This window comes from Ranitomeya imitator, chromosome 4, assembly GCF_032444005.1.
Source record: "Ranitomeya imitator isolate aRanImi1 chromosome 4, aRanImi1.pri, whole genome shotgun sequence".
Lineage (NCBI taxonomy): Eukaryota > Metazoa > Chordata > Amphibia > Anura > Dendrobatidae > Ranitomeya > Ranitomeya imitator.
Window position 1 is genome coordinate 633220239 of NC_091285.1, and position 19824 is coordinate 633240062.

At 40.9% G+C, this 19824-nt stretch overlaps 1 protein-coding gene and 1 pseudogene across 1 annotated transcript in view; one reads left to right on the forward strand and one right to left on the reverse strand.

The window, feature by feature from the left end:
- The window catches only part of PTGER1 (prostaglandin E receptor 1), a 41453-nt gene extending 32465 nt beyond the window's left edge, over positions 1–8988 (forward strand). The window contains exon 3 of the mRNA XM_069766782.1: positions 8388–8988. Coding sequence (XP_069622883.1) covers positions 8388–8633 — 246 coding nt within the window. The 3' untranslated portion in view covers positions 8634–8988. The remainder of the gene's footprint in view (positions 1–8387) is intronic.
- Positions 8989–10369: 1381 nt separating this feature from the next.
- LOC138677007 (serine/threonine-protein kinase N1-like) overlaps positions 10370–19824 on the reverse strand; it is a 108101-nt pseudogene continuing 98646 nt past the window's right edge.

Genomic DNA, 19824 nt, shown 5'->3' on the forward strand with positions numbered 1-19824 from the left:
GCTAGGCCGGTTTGGAGGCAAGTCTAGAGTCCCCTTGTCCAGGTGGAAATCAGTAGCCTTCCTCTAGCGTCATGGTGTTGTAGTTCCTTACTGCCTAAGGCTTCACATAAGGTCCTCACAGATGTAATGTCTTTCTCTCTGTCCCCCATATAGGATAGGACAAACCTGTATGACTGGTGGCTTGAGGCAGTTTATAGGGACTCAATCATGTCCCAGCCTCTAAGGGGTGCCACCGTGCCTCCTGGGTGTAGGGTGGACAGGTAACGTGAAATTAGCTGTCCTGCCGGTCTTTGGAGCAAGGCATAAAGGTCGTTACTCCCTCGGTGTTCTGGCTACCGGGATTCTGCACCTCAGAAGGAGGCAGCCTGTGTAGGGCTGGTCCCCTTCTGATATCCACTCCTTTGCTACGACTTCCTTTGCACGCTTGCTGCAATACAATTCTGCCTTTGATGTCTCTTCCTAGGAGCTGCAGCTCTGAGGGCATGCACAGTTCCGTGTCCTTCTCCTTTGTTCTCTGACAGGATCCCACCCCTGCCAGAGACCAACTAACAGAGCTCAGCCAGCAACTGACTAACTTTCCCTACAGGTGACCAGTTTTACCAATGTGGGGAGTGACCTAATAAATAGGAGCAAGAGCTCCCCCTTGTGGCCTGGAGTGTGAAATGTGTTGCATGTTTGTGTTGCCTGGATGCAGTTATCCTTCTTTGCCTCCAAACGTAGCATCACTCTCCCAGAGAGGAAAGCAATACCACTGCGATGACCAGGACCCTGGGGCGCCGCATATATTTTAGTACCTTGAAAAAGTATTCATATCCTGTAAACTTTTCCACATTTTTTCACATTACACCCACAAACTTATATGTATTTTATTGGGATTTTATGTGATATTCTAACACAAAGCAGCAAGTATTTTTAATGTGTAACAGAAGAGATTAATGATTTTCTAATTATTTTAAAAATATAAATCTGAAAATTGGTACACACATTTGTATTCAGCCCCTTGTAGCCTGATGCCTCTAAATAAAATCCTAAGTGACCAGTTGCTTCCAGAAATCTCATAATTAGTAAATTGAGTCCAACTACGTGTAATTTATTCTCAGTATAACTACAGCTGTGTGAAGGCCCCAGAGGTTTGCTTGAGAAAACTGGGGATCAAACAGCATCATAAAAACCAAGGAACACACCAGACAGGTCAGGGATAAAGTTGTGGAGAAGAGTTATGTTGGTTATAAGAAATATCCCAATCACTGAAAATCTTACGGAGCACTGTTCAATCCATCATCCCAAAATGGAAGGCGTATGGCACAGCTGCAAACCTACCAAGACATGGTCGTACACCAAAAGTGTCATCCCAAGCAAGGAGAGCACTAAATAGAGAAGCAGCCAAAAAACCAATGGTCACTTTGAAGTAGCTGCAGAAATCCATAGCTCAAGTGGGAGAATCTGTCCACAGGACAACTATTACTCCACAAATCTTGCATTTAAGGAAGAGTGGCAAGAAAAAAGCCATTTTACAAAGTGAGCAATAAGAAGTGGCATTTGCAGTTTGCAAAAACTAATTTAGGGGACACAGCTAGCATGTGGAAGAAGTTGCTCTGGACAGATGAGACCAAAGTCAAACTTTTTTCGCTCAATGCAAAAGTTATGTGTGGTGGAAAAATCACACTGCACATTACCCTAAAAACACCATCCCCACATCAAACATGATGGTGGCAGTATCATGTTGTAGGGATGCTTTTCTTCAGCAGGGACTCAATTTTCAGATTTATTTTTTTTAATATTTAGAAAACCATGTATCATTACCTTTATACTTCATAAATATTACTACTTAGTGTTGGTATATCACATAAAATTCCCCCCAAAAATGAAAAAATGTGGAAATGTTCACGGGTATAAATATTTTTTCAAGTCACTGTATATCAAGAGACTATCTTTCCTGCATGAATTATGTTATATATAAAGGGATTGGGCATAGGGAAAAATATAACTAAATTAACTGGCACAGCGGCATATATAGGATACTATATACAGAGATCGGCATGGGAGAAAATGGCTCTTATGACGATACCGCTGTTGGCATAGTAGAACAGACACGGCTTGCTTTACTGTCATGAAAAGTGTGACAAGCAGTGAGCCTGGCACCTCTGAGTCTGAAGAAAGGGCCTTGGCATTTGTGAAGGCATAAACTATATGTAGATATATACAAACTGTATGTAACAGAACTCTGCATTTAATGAACACATGAATTCAATTATTGCTACACACCATCAAGTTCTTAAGGGGAAGCTATGATCAGAAAATGACATATTGTTTAAATCAGGTTTTTGCTTTAATTGTATTTGTTTTTACACATTTTTGCCATTTTTTCCCCATGTCACAATTTGCTTTAAAAAAAAATAGAAATCTGTCAATTTTCACATTGTCCACTGGGGCTTTTTTTCTAGAATCTAACTTTCAATTGAAAACGAGAGAGGAAAGAAAAATCTAAACTCCAGATTTGCTTTTTTTGGGTCACCATAATTCAATAAAAAATGCAAGAAAGAAGGTTGGGTCACGATGCTAAAAAATAAGCTCTCCCTCGGCTCCATCATCAGAAAAATAAAAACTTTATAGGTTTTGGAAAATGAAGACAAAAAGGCCCCCCCAAAATTTTGTCAAAATTCAGATATTTTTTTCCCATTACTTAAATACAGTAAAAATTGATAAAATTTCGGTATCGCAGTGACCTGAACAATCACGTTTCCAGGTCACTTTTACTGCACAATGAACTCCATAGAAACAAAACCTAAAAAGAAAATTGTTGGAATTGCATTTTTTTCACCATTTTGACACGCTTGGATTTTGTTTTCCGATTTTTAGTACATTATATTGTAAAATGGATTGCGTCATTCAAAACTACAACTGTCGAGAAAATAATAAAAAAGTTATCACTCTTGGAACAAGGTGGGCAAAAAAAAAAAAATCAAAAGTGCAAACAAATAAATAAATCTCTGGTCATTATAGGGTTAAAGGGAACCTGTCACCCCGTTTTTTGAGATTGAGATATAAATACTGTTAAATAGGGCCTGCGCTGTGCGTTACTATAGTGTATGTAGTGTACCCTGATTCCCCACCTATGCTGAGAAATACATTACCAAAGTCGCCGTTTTCGCCTGTCAATCAGGCTGGTCAGGTCGGGTGGGCGTGGTGACATTGCTCTTTTCTTCCTCAGCTTTCCGTTGGTGGCGTAGTGGTGTGCGCATGTCCAAGTTCCGAATTCCCTGCGCGCACGTGAAGACACAGCGCGCGATCTGCGCTGTCATCCCTTTCATCGGTGGGGGCGGCCATCTTCCTGGGGCCGCGCGTGCGCAGATAGCGTGCTCTGCTGCACGGGGCTTCAGGAAAATGGCCGCGGGATGCCGCGCGTGCGCAGAAGAGATCGCGGCGGCCATTTTCCCAAAGCCGAGATGCAAACTCGGCTTTGGGAAAATGGCCGCCGCGATCTCTTGTGCGCACGCGCGGCATCCCGCGGCCATTTTCCTGAAGCCCCGTGCAGCAGAGCACGCTATCTGCGCACGCGCGGCCCCAGGAAGATGGCCGCCCCCACCGATGAAAGGGATGACAGCGCAGATCGCGCGCTGTGTCTTCACGTGCCCACAGTGGATTAGTCACTCCAACATGCGCACACCACTACGCCACCAACGTAAAGCTGAGGAAGAAGCAGCGCTGTGAACACGCCCACCCGACCTGACCAGCCTGATTGACAGGCGAAAACGGCGACTTTGGTAATGTATTTCTCAGCATAGGTGGGGAATCAGGGTACACTACATACACTATAGTAACGCACAGTGCAGGCCCTATTTAACAGTATTTATATCTCAATCTCAAAAAACGGGGTGACAGGTTCCCTTTAATACTTAAGGGGTGTTGGGTGTTTTCTGTTGTCTGGTGACCTGATGCCACCATCATTATGTGTTGCACGTTGTTTTGACTTTTTATGTTCTTTCCTTGTCTCTTCATTCTTCCCTCTGAGCTGTGACAGCGTCGCCACCTTCACTCTTCTGGTTTTCTTTACCTTTTTTTTTTACACCATATATGATCCCCCCTCTCCTGTCTTTGCGCTTTTTCCTATTGAGTTTTCTCATTCCTGCACGATCACATAGGGGACGAGATGAAAGAGGTTCAAGTTCAGTCATTTATTCTAATAATCCATGTTCTATGTCAACCGGAATGTGGAAGAGGAAAAATCCAATGCTTTACATATTTCCTCATTAACCCTATATGTTGCTTTATTTTCATGCTGAACTAATGCCCTGTTTGGGTAATATTACTATTATTGTAACTAATTATATTTAGGGCAGGGGTGAACATAACATGGGTCCAACTGGGCAGCTCCACAGGCGCCTAAAAGGTAACGGAGCCACATCCATCTTCAAAACTGGTTGAATTGTGCATTATGATGAATTATTGGGCTGCAAAGGGTCCTCATATTGTTCTTTGCACAGGGGCCCTCATCTGTCTGTGACTGCTCCATCAAAGAGGTCCCATCCACTTGTCAGCCATATACTACGGTGCCTAATCTACCTCCTGGTGTAGGTCAATGGTCTCGAAATTTTCTAGAATTGAGAAAATTCTGGAAATTGTCACACACAACTTCATCTGTTCTGGTGGAGACTGGTTGTCTACTTTGCCTGTCGATATGCCAATCATCTGGTAGTGTAAGTACATGCAGCTTTTGCCAATATGGTCTTCCAAGGAGCCAAGATTAGGAAACACGTCCATAGGTGTCTTCTTTGGAGCCGTAAGACTCATTTCATCCAAGAACCATTCTAGGGTGTGTTATTTTCCAACATGTCAATGGCGCAAATCTACACATAGCAAATGTAAGTTCCAATTCCTTACTTAAAGGCAAAAATGGGAAAATATTTATTAAAGGTGTTGTCCAGGAAGAGTAATATAAGGAGGGGAGCCACCAATGGTGTAACTTGCAGCTTGTGGGTTGTAATGGAAAATCTCCAACAGGGCCCCCATCAATCGTGGGTCTTTAGTCATATTAGTCTTCTTCTGCATGGTAACTTTTTGACCCCTTAAAAGCTCCAGGACCCCAGTGCGACTGCAAATCCTGTACCCACTGTAGTTACACCCCTGGGAGCTGCAATGACTAAAGAGGCATATAGACAGGGATTGTCTTTATGAGACCAATCATTCAAATGGGATGTCCCAATAAATAAATTTAGTGGAAGTCACGCCAATTACCTTCTTTCTGAGGTGGATGCCTGTGCCAAACTTTCGCCACTACATGTTCATTTTCTTAATACCGACCCATCCTGATCTCCATTTTGTATCCATTCTCTATAAAACATGTTTTGCAGCATCAGTTGTTTTATATATTTTTCAGCAGTCAGGACCATGAATCTAAGCCTGTACACGGAGATCTGCCAGGACATTAATGTAGTTGATTGTATTTTTTTTTAATAATTCTTATCTGAGTCTCTGGTGACCATGAATTGCTGATGAGTTTTAAATGTAAAATACAGAAAGAAAAGCCGTAACAGATGGTCTTGGTCGAGTCTCAGAAATTAGGGACAGCCAGGGAAAAGAAGACTATAGACTGGGGATGTATGGCGCCACTTTTCTACCATCTGTGCTTCTTTAGTCCTCATTGTTTCATAATTTCTCTCATTATTTTCAAGTTGGACAACTACCTTATGTTTGTTTTTTTGCTTTTATCATTTCTGTTTTTTTTATCCTGGATGCCAATATTCCTGAGGGCCTAAAACAATTTATTGCTGTTAATAGAGATATGCCTCTTTTGTACTTTCACCCACAAGGGCAAGGAATGACCACATGCATAAGTAATCTCCTTCTCCGAGGCCCATTACTCCGGAAAATTTTGAAAAAAAATACAACAGAATGACCGTACCCCTTTACCCTACACATACCCTCCATGAACATCATGGGGCCATAATCAGCTGTTTTGCCATCACAGTAACCAATCACCATTATTAAACGCCTAAGGAGCCACAGTTGTTTCAGATGAGAGTATCTAAGGGGGTTAGCCAACTGGTTTCAGAGTGTCCTAGGGAACATGAAGTAAAAGCAAACCTAATATCAAATAAACCCCACCTTTAAAATCAATCAGTTATTGGCTATAACATAAATAAGACCAAAAAAACTATTTGAGATACAAATCAAGTGGGTATTTAGCTGAATACAGTCCTACGAAAGAGCCCCGCAGACAAAAAAATAGGCACTAGATTGACCTTGCTTTCGTCCCCACATTTGATACTGCCTAACCACGGAGGTTGGCACCTTGACGGCTGTCCCTATAAGGCCCTAACAATTTATGTAGGTAGATATAGATGCCACCATGTGAGTGAACTACGGTTTCAAGTAAATAAGGGTTAAACAGGACCAGATAATACAGATAAAAGGAAGATTAGGGTTCAACAGTAAAGATTAATATTTATCAGTACATATCCCCAGTAGGTGCCTCAACACGTTTCACCAAAAGGTTCATCAGGAGGGCGATATAGAGTCATGGTAGCGGGATAGTTTGCCCAATATGGTGTGTCTAGTTAAGGAAGTGTCCGAGTTAAATATACCGCTTTTTATTAGGAAACACGCCTGTTGCATCTAAACATATCTATTCATGATACTGGGTGCAGAGAGTAACCGGCACATATTTAGATTTATTAAGCACATGCGCCGGCCCAGACTTACCCCCAGAGGTATCTGATAGAAATCAAGCTAGTTAAGTGCGCCCCCGAGAACGTCACTGTGCCCATGACCGGAAAATACGTAACACACAGCTAAACTGTGCACCCACTCCAGAAAAAAAATATGCGTTCCAACATTGGAACTCATGACCACACATAAAGAAAGTTTCTCATATTTGATAAGAAAATTGGGGGTGTCATAATTAATAAGATAATAAATCTATATGGATAAAAGTGCTTTTTGATAAAAAAAAAATCCTTAGAACACGGGAGGTCTAGTAAGGGGTAAAAAATAGCCGTATGGTACAAAACGAAGATATGGTGGGCAAAACAAAACACAGGACGGTGTACAAAATAATGACCAGGGTAACAAAGATATGTATATATTATACAGGATCTCTATATTCAGGGAACCTAGCAGCAAGGCGGTATAAATAAGGATAACATAATCCAGAACTGGGCCAGGAATGTCACAGAGAAGAGCATAGTTGATAGCAATACCGCAGAAGAAATGCTAGCACAGGCTTCCAGTATCCACGACGACCAATCCACTTTCCAGGAAACTGTTCATGTAGGAATGCTCGGACCTGACACCCATAATATAGTGGTGCAACATCTTGCTGGAAAAACTCAGGGAATCTGCCATCTTCAGTGCATAAAGAGGGCAACACATCATCATGATGGTCATCGTGGGCCAGCTGAATGGCCACCAAGGCTTCCCGATCTGACCCCCTTAGACTTTTATCTCTGGGGTCATCTGTAGGCAATTGTCTATGCTGTGAAGATACGAGAAGTGCAGCATCTGAAACAACAGATACTGGAAACCTGTGCTAGCATTTTTTTCTGCGGTGTTGCTATCAGTGTGTCAAGAGTGGGAGGAGAGGGTTGCATTGACAATCCAACACAATGGGCAGCACTTTGAACACATTTTATAAGTGGTCATAAACTTGGAAATAACTCATGAAAGAATAAAGTTAAGTTAAAAGCAAGCACACCATTGTTTTTCTTGTGAAATTCTCAATAAGTTTGTGTCACATGACCCTATTCCCATTGGAAAAAATAAAGTTGGATCCAAAATGTCTGACTTCAAAATGACCACCATGGTCACCACCCATCTTAAAAAGTTTTCTCCCTCCCATATACTAATGTGCCACAAACAGGAAGTTGATATCACCAACCATTCCCATTTTATTTAGATGTATCCATATAAATGGCCCACCCTGTACATTTCCAGGAAGAATAACAAATTAATGATAAAAAGCCAATTTCTACAAAAAGATGTGATTTTTGGAGTAAGGTAAGCATTTAGGCTACGTTCACTTTTGCGTTCTGCCGGGCTGCGTCAGGCGCAGCCGCGGCGACGCATGCGCCATGCGCCCCTATACTTAACATGGGGGCGCATGGACATGCGTTTGCATGCGCTTTGCGATGCATGCGTTTTTTTTGCCGCAAGTGTTAGGGCGCAGAGGACGCAGCAAGATGCATTTTTTTTGCGTCCAAAATTTGGCAAAAAAGGACGCATGCGTCGCAAAACTATGCGTTTTAGCGTGCATTTTTGTGCGTTTTAGTTTGTGTTGTGCGTTGCGTCGCCGACGCAACATCGCACAACGCAAATGTGAACGTAGCCTTACTAATACCGATGTCAAGAGGACACAATTCTAAACTCTTTCCCCTTCCTCTTCTCCTCAGGTCTCGGTGGTGATGCTACAGACCGGCATACCCCTGCCTCGCCCAGATTGGCTGCTGTTCACGGTACGCTTGGCTTCATGTAACCAGATCTTGGACCCTTGGGTTTACATCCTCCTCAGACGTTCTGTCCTGCGTCGCCTCTGCAGCATCTTTGTGAGAGTCTCACGTGTTCGCGGTGGGAAACCAATTCGTTGGGATCCGAGGGACTTTCAGAGCTCGGGCCACAGTGAAATCAGCCACTTATAGGTTCTATGCATGAACATAGTGTACAGAGATAATTCAGGGACCTCTCTGCATAAGTGACCGAGCCTTGTATTCACAGATGAATCCAGATGTCTTGTACATACATGTATAGAAAATGACCGAAAACTCACGCACAAAATACGATAGTCTTATTACTTCTGGCGGACCTTGGGTAATATTGTGAAGACCACTGTAGTAACTACACTCCCGTACACACAGATGCTGGCAGGTATCAGCTCTGCACGATTCCCTCATACAGATTGAGTCTCAGCTATTGGTAACTCACAAAGAGAAATCACGTGGACTGTTCAATCTTACCTTCTTCTTTTCTAGTACCAATAAAAAAATAGAGGTTCAGTTTCCTTTTTTTGGCTAGTTTGTGATGTAGTTCGACAGGTACCTCCACCATTGTCTCTACATTGTACCTTTATTTTTCCTTCTTGAAATGTATGTCTTAATTTCCAACTAGATGTTACTATTACTCTTGTTGATAGGGTTTATCCCTGCAGACTGACATGATCAGCGCTGATTGTATAGTGGCAGACGTGACTTATCCTCAAGGGGAGACAGGACTTGCCCATAAGGGGAGACGAGACTTGCCCACAAGGGGAGACGGGACTTACCCACAATGGAAGACAGGACTAACCCTCAAGGGAAGACGGGACTTATCCTCAAGGGTAGACGGGACTTATCCTCAAGGGGAGATGGGACTTATCCTCAAGGGGAGACAAGACTTATCCTCACGACATGTTAGGGCATGTTAGGTTAGGCTATGGGTTGAACTAGATGGACTTAAAGTCTTCCTTCAACCTTAATAACTATGTTACTATCTTACAATGTTACTCACGAGGAGATGGGACTTATCCTCAAGGGGAGACGCTACTTACCCACTAGGGAAGACGGGACTTATACTCAAGGGGAGACGGGACTTATCCTCAAGGGAAGATGCGACTTACTCTCAAGGGAAGACGCAACTTACTCTCTAGGGAAGACGCGACTTGCTCTCAAGAGGAAACGGGACTTACCCTCAAGGGGAGACGGGACTTATCCTTAAGGGGAAGGCTTCATCAGGGAAAATTTACCCCGTCCTCTGCAGTCCAATCCCTGTACTTTCTGCAATGTTATTTTCGCTGATGAATCCCCATTCAGACTGTTATGGACATTAGGAGGAATGATTGCTCAGAGGAAAAAAGGAGAACGCTACTACTTGAAATTTTTTTATGCCAAAAACTGTGCAAAAACCTACAGAAATTAATTCCTTAAGCTCCCTCATAAACATTAGACAAACGTTGGTCAAAACCATCGATTTCAGCCAACAGTCTGATATGTATGAAGATCTCCCAACTCCCCTTTGACAAATGAGGTTGGGAGAGAGAAGGATCTGGCACATGGCATTTAAAAAAGCCAATACTTTTGTCATTTTTGGCAGCAGCTCTCTAACAGGCTGTTCTTGTGTATGGAGGAGTCGACCGAGATCATTCAGCAAACGGCTGTCTATCGAATATGAGGGCTTTAAGGAACAATGCATGTTTTTATGGTATTGTGTGCTGGGTCTCTGTAATGCAACTTTATACAGTTGAGCTACCATTTGACTCTTCCAGAGGGATAGTTCTCTTAAGGACAAGGCCAGCATACAGAATACCTGGAAATTCCAGGTCTTTGTGGGGAGGTTCCACTCTATGCACCAGATTTTTTTCATAGTGTCCATCACCACAAACATCTCAGTAGACTAGTGAACATTGCATAGTTAATAAAGATCTTTATTTACAGAACAGCCTGAGATCGGGAGGAAAAGGCAATGGACATATGGTGGGCAGAAATGTATTTTTAAGAACTGAAAACCAAAACAATACTGTGAGGATAAAAGAAATTGAGAATGTTTCCAGATGTTCCCCTCTCAGGCACCGTCCCTCACATAGTCAAAGCCCTGAAACAGGCTCTGTTCTTGGGGATTCAATATTCGGGGTTCCCTTGGGGGAGTCAGCTCTGGTCCTTCACATGTGAATTCCGGGTCGAAGTTGCTGATGTCATGCGGTCCTTTCAAAGATGGGGTGAATGGAGGGGGCAGCCGGCGAGCGAGGAGAGCCTCAAAATCCAACTCCTGGGATAGAAAATAAAACTTCTATTGGATTGATGTCTAAACATTATTCAAGAAGTCATATCTGGTCTACAAGTGATTTACCTTGAGGGCCTTAGTAAAATTACATACCCGTTATGTGAACCATGGACACTAACGTGCCAAGTTTAACAGCAAATAGACCATGCAATATACTATAGCTATATTGGGGGTGGTTTTTCTGTCTCAAATTGCGTGAAAATTAAATTTTAACTTAGATTTGGTGTGGATAAGAGGAAATGGAAATGTTTCATTTAAGTTGTCACCATTTCAACAAACCCTACACGATCCAAAGGGGTTGTCCAGTACAATTTTTTTGTTAAAAATTGGCCCATGGGGAAATTAAAACAATAAAGAATGGAAACTCACCTACTGGACCCCCCCCAATCCACTGCACTGCTGTATGTTTCCCCTACCTCCTTTCCTATTCTGCCACAAGACGTCACTTGACTGCTGCAGCCAATCAGTGCTCATTGATCGGCTACAGCCTTCACATTTCCACCCAAGAAAATTGTTTTTCAGGCAGCGAAAGGCAGGGATCCAATACATAAGTATCTGTTCTTCTTTGTTCTAATACCCCCCAAATGACCCACTTTTAATATGAAATAAATATTGGACAACCCCTGTAATAGTCCTAGCATATACAAGGTATCTTATCAGAGAAATATGCTTCTTTATCCACTTATGAGCCACTTTTTTTTGCTCCCATCTGCCTTCTAAACTCAACAATCACTTTGAAAAACTGCGAAAAAGTCATGTTGGTCAAAACAAACTGCTTGGTCAGATTACATCTGCCTATTGAAGTCTTTACAGAGGAGAAGAGGCGCAATAAAGAGCACAGAGTGAAACAGAGAGGCACCGACACACACAGATGGTGTTGCTGCTTTCTATTAAACTATTACACCCTGGGGCTTAAATCACAGCTACACTGCTCAGTACTTCTGTGTAAGGTCCTCCATGCTGCCTCTTTTGAATATGTTTTACACAGAATCAGGAGAGTAGGAACCTTTCATGTTTGTGTGTGTTGTGTATGGGACACATCATAGCAGCTAATCTCCACCCTCTAGCACAGAGACAACTGAAAATGAGTGAAAAAGCAAGCAAAGGGGAAAACTGGTGGAAAATTCGGGATGCAAAACAAGTAATATAATGACCAGAAGCAGTGTTATTCTTTATGTATACAAACACATAAAACATAATCTGAACAGTTACCTGAAAAGACAGTTTTGTTAGAGAATTATGATGGTGTATATACTACTTACTTTAAAGAATGGCTGTTTTTTCACATCTTCTGCATCGCGATCTCCCGAGCCCAGGCGCCTCTCTGGGTTTCTGCGCAGCAGCTGTTCACAGACACATGAAAAAAGGGAAGAATCAGAAGGTTAGCAGCTACTCACAGCCTTAGCTATAGGAGGTTTTCACATCTGCTCATTCTGGCCAAACACAACCCTAATTTCGCACAATATGACGACCTGATATGGAAAGAAGACGGCTACTCCTGCATCTGGTGATTGTTCCGACATTGCTCTTACCCTCCTCATGATTGCGATGGCTTCAGCTGAGAGGAATCGAGGATACCGGACTTCATCATTAACAATACTGTCAAATACCTCCTCCTCCTCATCTCCTGGGAACGGAGACTGAGACAGAGAAGACGCAGGTTAATAGTGATGATATACTGCACACACCGACACTGCGGAAAGACTCTATGCAGTTTTATCTTAATGCATCAAACATAAAAGTAAAAACGTACTTCTAACTATGAGGGTTTGTTCCCACGGTCAGTAAACGCTGTGGGTCGGACCCTGTGTACATCCACAGCGTCCAAACCGCAGTGTCAAGGTGTTACAGCCTAGCGGATAGGATTTCAAGAAATCCCATCTCCACCCACTATGCGTGCACTGACGCCTACGGATCACCCGCGGAGACGAACATGCGGCGCGTCTTTCCAGACCGCAGCATGTCAATTTATCTTGCAGAGACGCTCTGTCTCCACAAGATAAATATCACCCGTACAATGTATAGGGCGCGGTGATTCCACACGGTTCAATGATCACATGCGGAATCACCTGCGTTCAAAAGCCCGACAGTGCTTTGGACGCAGCGGACATGTGCTGCGCCCAAAGCGCTGCCGATTACTGACTGTGGGGACGTAGCCTGAGGGTTTGATCTTTCATTTGTGTTTTTATTCACTTTGAAACTTTTGTTTTGCGCAAATTTAAAAAAGTGGTCCTAATTTTTTTGTGTGCCATCACAGAGCAAAACAAATCTCATGTTCTGCCAAAATATTGCAAAATGCGTCAAAAAAATAACAGAACCACACAAAAAAAATTTGGAAAGGGCCTGAACTGGGAAAGATTTGTGCAAAAAATTTGTGAATTTTTAAAAGTTGGTATATTATCCAAAAACATCTGGAAACCCCATTGCCTGCCTAGAATGGCAAATATACAGCTCTGGCAAAAATTAAGAGACCACTGCAAAATGTTCAGTTTGTCTGATTTTTCTCATTATAGGTATATTTTTGAGTAAAATGTAAATTGTTCATTTATTCTATAAACTTCTGACAACATGTCTCTGAAGTTCCGAGCAACAAATGTGTTTTTTTTACGAAAAGGAGAAATGGTCAAAATTAAAATAAAAACCCCAGTGCTTTCAGACCTCAAGTAATGCAAAGAAAACAAGTTCATAATCATTTAGAAACAACAATACTAATATTTTAACTCAGGAATAGTTCAGAAATCAATATTTTGTGGAATAACCATGATTTTTAATCACAGCTTTCATGCGTCTTGGCATGCTTTCCACTACTTTTCCATTACTATCCATCATCCTCTTGATCACATTCCAGAGGTTTTCAATGGGGTTCAGGTCTGGAGATTGGGCTGCCCATGACAGGGATTTGATGTGGTGGTCTCTTAATTTTTGCCAGAGCTGTATATATATATATGAGAAAGCAACAACAGGTCGACACAATATAAAATAGACTTTAATAAAGACACATATTAAAATAAGAAATGAAAAACATCAAAAACTAGACAAAAAAAGCGCAGATGAAATAATGGGTTAGGTCCTTGGTGTTTGGAACATGATCTCTCACAAGTTGTGAGGTGCAACAATGGTGACACCATCTTGGAGTGAGAGTGACTATGCTCTTTCTCTTGTCTCCACATTTACTGTAGTTTTTTTTTTGTTTTGCAAAAAAATGTAAAGGAAATGCATGATGTGGAGGACCTCTCTCACTGCAGGTCTTATGGACTTGAAATCTTTCTAGTCACCTATTTCAGATTAATTTATTCCCAAAATGATCAACAGAGTTATAAACAGAGGAGATAGGCAAGGTTACACAGCTTACTCATTTTTCTCCTCTAAACCTATTGTCTGAAAAATTGTCCAGAAATTATACTCTTTTTGTATTGTCCTGACTTTTTTTTACAATAGTTTGAGGGGGACTTTTTTTTTACAATAGTTTGAGGGGAGAACAACAAACACAAAACCTAAATACAATATATACTCGTACCAGTGTTTCTGTCCAATCTACAGCGCCACTCAGTGATAGCAACACAGTCCTCATGTTGGTACTTCTACTCTCTTTATGTTCTGTTCCATGTTTTTTCCTTTTCATTTTGTCTACATTTATCTATATTTTCTTCTTTAGTCTGTTTTTACTATGTTCTCTGAATTTTTTTCCATGTTCTATTTTTTTTTTCATGTTCTCTATATTTCTTTTCTATGCTCATCTCATCTTTCATTTTTTTTCTGTTTTGTTTCTTTTTGGTATTTTTTTCTATGTTCTATGTATGTTTATGTTTTCTGTTTAGTTTTTTTCAATGTTCTGTTTTATCTACTCTATGCTCTTCTGTTTTCTTTCTGTTTTTTTTTTAACCTTTTTTGTCTTTTTTTATCTTTTGTTTCTGTCCTTTCTATACTCTTGTATGTTTTTGTATGATTTTTTCTATTTTCTATTTTTTCTTCTGAGTTCTATGTTTTACTATGTTCTGTATGTTTTTTCTATGTTCTATTTTTTGTGCGATATTTCATGTTTTAGTAAGTCTTTTTCTGTTCCTTTATGTTTTTTTCTATGTTCCAAGTATTTTTACTATCTATGTTTGTTTTTTCCCTGTGTTCTTTTTAATCTGTTTTCCTGTTTTTTTCAAAGTTCTTTACCTTTTTTTCAATTTTTGTTGCTTATTTTTTATCTTGTCTACACTTTTCTGCTTTTTTATGTTTTTTTTTCATTTTCAATTTTTTTCCTCTATGTGCTATGTTTTTACTATGTTCTCTATGTTTTTTCTCATGCTTTTTTTAAAAAAAAAAGGAAATACAAATCTGATGGATTCTCATTTTACATATTACTATTACTTTCCCCATGAGTCTTGAGGTTAATTCCTTTATTAAAATTTTTTCTAACATTATCTTCATGAAATGTCTCTTTGGCATTTTGCTTCACTACATTGTATTGCTATAAGGTCTGTATGAGCCGTTAGTGAAAATTCTTAAAGGCTATTCGTCATCCTGGTTATCCTACACTGATGGCCTCTATTTTATTAATTAACTTCTAGACCAACGGTCTACAGATATACGGTAAGTATAATGCTTCACATCAATGAATATGAGAACGCTGCATCGTCATTTCTTCATCTAACGCTCTTACAAGAGCCATATCCATGGTCTTTGTTGGATCTAAGTATTTTTTTCTAAAAATTATATGGGATCCACTCATGTTTTAGGCAAAAAATGTGTGAATCTATTATGGGTTCAAAACATGGCTGTATAAATACATTGTAAAAGTGTGAGAAATATCTAATACTAACAAAATCCTTATTCAATTTCTGGCCAACATCCATAAGACAACCCAACACAACATTCTCCATAAAAATAAAAATAATCCTTGGCCATTTCTATATATCCAGCATATCCAAATCATAGACAACATCTATGTATTACCTCGATTAATTAAAGTTTACAGTTTCCATCTCATATATTGTTAAATCATTTAATTATTTTTAAATGCTGTGGATGTCTAAAGAACCCATACCTAAGTCAATATTTACAAAAATGTCCTACCTATCCACCCATGACCTCATAGACCACAATTGTTAACCAATTCTTCATCGTTACATGGATGACAGTAGTCAGTCTTACCTCTCCGACCATCATCTCGTATATAAGAACTCCAAAGCCCCACCAGTCCACTGCTCGAGTGTAGGAGGCATCTGTTAGGACTTCAGGGGCCAAAAACTCAGGTGTTCCACAGAAGGTGGAGGTGCGATCTGAGGGACCCATTCCTAATATATACACATATATATATAAACAGAGATTAGATGTTGCACATAAATCTGTTTTTTATTTTATTTTGTAGGCCATGCTTATGGAAAATGTTTAAGAGGATCTACCTGTTGTAAGTCATCAGCCATTTTTGCCATCATTACCCTTATCCCAAGCCTTCCAAACATTTTTGCCATCAGCCATTTTTGCCATCATTACCCTCATCCCAAGCCTTCCAAACATTTTTGCCATCAGCCATTTTTGCCATCATTACCCTCATCCCAAGCCTTCCAAACATTTTTGCCATCAGCCATTTTTGCCATCATTACCCTCATCCCAAGCCTTCCAAACATTTTCACCCAATGTGTTCAATCATATGTAAATTCAACAAATGTATTGCATTAAATAAGAAGGACCGCATTTGACCAATTATTTGTATACATGAAATAATTACAGGCGAGCAACTGCGATCTTACTAAATCCAATATATGGAGGACATGAGTTGTGGCAATTCCCAACAGCAAACAGAACTTGGAAACAGCAAATAAATGTTGTCATTTTTACAACTGCAATGAAGGAGTAGTAGAGGTTTGTTAGGAGAAGACAAATTTTGGAGCAGTTAATTATTGTGCTTTATGGCCATTCTTCAATGTAGCACTGTATCAAGATCTAGAAAGCTTGCATACTTTTTAACTTATTTTCCTGAATAATACATTGTGATCCTCTTAGGGTCAAAAAGTACAAAAAGTGTCTTTCACTGTGGAGGATCCAGCACAAGTGTCATGATTACAGACGCTGTGAGTGACAGCTCAGCCGCCCTATAGGATCAGGAGTGTGCTGAACTGTCAGTATTGTGATTGACAGCCCAGCTGCCCAATCTGGCAGGGCCTGCAAGGTTCTCCAGGTGTTACCCGTTCTGGGTGATTACCTGTCTATTTAGCTGGTTGGCTATTATCAGACCTTGCCAGTTGTTGCTTTAAGCTCAGTGGTGTGTTTGCTCTGTATTTTGATATTCAGATCTTTGTTGTCAGACCTTGGATTTGCCTTTTTGACTACCCATTTGTATTACCCCTTTTTGCTTTGATGCACTCTGACTTTGGTTTCCTAACCTGGGCTTTGCTTTTGACTATATATTTGTCTTTTCCCCTTTGTTTATGATATACTCTCCTAGCATTTGACCTTGGACTTCCCCGCCGGATGAAATCCCCGCTAGCACAGTGAGAAAGTCTTACGGTGCAGCGCTGAGTTCAAAGAGTTCACCATAGTTCACTCTGAGAGATTTCTCCCCGTGAACTGCGGTGAACTTAATGCTACACCGTGAGCCTTTTTCTCACTGTGCTAACAGGGATCTCACCGAGGTCACAGCAGTTCAGGCCTGGCTGGGAACGCAGCCTCAGTGACCGGAGGTAACCTCAATGACGTCACTGTTAGTCACTGATGCCGCGTTCGCAGCAACTCATTTATCGGTGGTTCTCAGCCTGGACGGTCACATCTTGGCACCATCCAGGTTAAAAACTGTTTATCTCCAGACATGGATTGTGGCATGGGACAGAACGACGGACAGATGAGGGATATGTTTTTTTTTTATTTTTGTTTTATTACAGGAAATGATGGCTTCAATGGAATGGGCGATGATGTGAGTATGGTTTAATGTAGATTCATTAAAGGAGTCTGTATCATTCTTTCAATTAAAGGATTTCACATGACAGCTTGACAAACACCCGTGTTCGGGGTGCCAAACTCGAACAGTAATACGGACTTCCTGGTGAAGTCCGTGTTCGCTGTCCATGCCCGAACAGTAGGTGTTCAGTACAGAAGATGAACTTTACTGCTGCTGCGGTCACCCATCTCTACCTATAAACTATGCACACTCACCATGCAACCATGAATACATATACAGTGTATATATACTGTACAACGTGCCAATATGCTATAACAATTGATAAAGCTATTTGTTACCTATAGACATGGTGCACAGTGAGGACAGAAAGGGGTACTGAGCAGCCTCAATGCACGTTTCACAGCCAAAAAGACGCCACTTCGTCAGGAGGTCCTGGCGTAGCCGCGTCTTTTTGGTAGTAGTGTGGGTATACAGTTATATAGTTTTTTATTGTTTTGTTTTGAGACTGTTTTTGAAATTTTGGATCCCATACCTCTTATTTGGACTCTATAGGTTTTATATGCTATTTCTTATGAAGGGGATTGTATTTGTATAGAGGATTACTGCATGTTCTGTGACACATTGTATATTACAGCACGCATATGTACATACTGTATGTGTATACATATAGCGCACATACACATGTAAGCACCAAACATATACGCACACAGATGTATATAAAGAGCAGATATATGCATGCATGGAGCACATACATACGGATTTATGCATAAATGGAGAACATACAGATACAGGCATGCATGGAGAAGATACATACAGACGCATGCATAGACATGCATGCAAAGGCACATACATGCAAAGACATTCATGCACATAAATACAGACACATGCATGCACGCACATATGTACAGATACAGCCATCTACATACTGGTATATACAACCACATACATACAGACACATGCATGCACATACATACAGAGACAAGCATGCACGTATGTACGTATATACATACATACAGACAGACACATGTAGGCCCATACATACAGAGATATGCTTGCATATACATTCAGAGACATGCATTCACATATATACAGGTATATACATACAGATACATGCATGCACATACATACAGAGACATGCATGCACATATATACTGTAAGGTGGCTGTTGACACCTAGTGTTTGGGAGATAAACTTGAAGCAATGTTTTAGTACATATTTGACTAAAAGGGATTATTCGGTCAGGACAGTTTGATTGTGAAGCAGCTGATGACTTGGGAAAGACTGCTGCTCACCATATTTTCAGCTGTTTATCTCACACATACCAGTGTGTATGGAGGTGTGCAGATCTCTTGAATTAAATACCTTTGCTAAAGGACTAAGAAGCTGGACTCTAAGCCAGACGGGCTAACCAGCACTAATGTATGGACTTTATGCTTTATGTTGCACTTTGAGCCAGACAAGGGCTGTATTTGAGTTTGCTGTGATGTGATTTCTGAGGACTGCAATGAACCAGCCCGACTTTAAAAAGAATTGGTTCCTATAATACCCCAGATCGCATTCTTACATTACATACAGAAACATGCATGCACATACATACATACAGATGCATACACGCATGCACATACATACAGAGACATGCATTCACATATACTGTATACATATAGACACTTGCATGCACAGGTATGTATATATATATATACACTGCTCAAAAAAAATAAAGTGAACACTTAATCAACTGAATATAACTCCAAGTAAATCAAACCTCTGTGAAATGAAACTGTCCACTTAGGAAACAACACTGATTGACAATCAATTTCATATGATGTTGTGCAAATGGAATAGACAACAGATGGAAATTATTGGCAATTATCAAGACCCCTCAATAAAGGAGTGGTTCTGCAGGTGGGGACCACAGACCACATCTCAGCACCAATGCTTTCTGGCTGATGTTTTGGTCACTTTTGAATGTTGGTTGTGCTTTCACACTCATGGTAGCATGAGACGGACTCTACAACCCACACAAGTGGCTCAGGTAGTGCAGCTCATCCAGGATGGCACATCAATGCGAGCTGTGGCAAGAAGGTTTGCTGTGTCTGTCAGCGTAGTGTTCAGAGGCGCTACCAGGAGACAGGCTAGTACACCAGGAGACATGGGGGGCCATAGGAGGACAACAACCCAGCAGCAGGACCGCT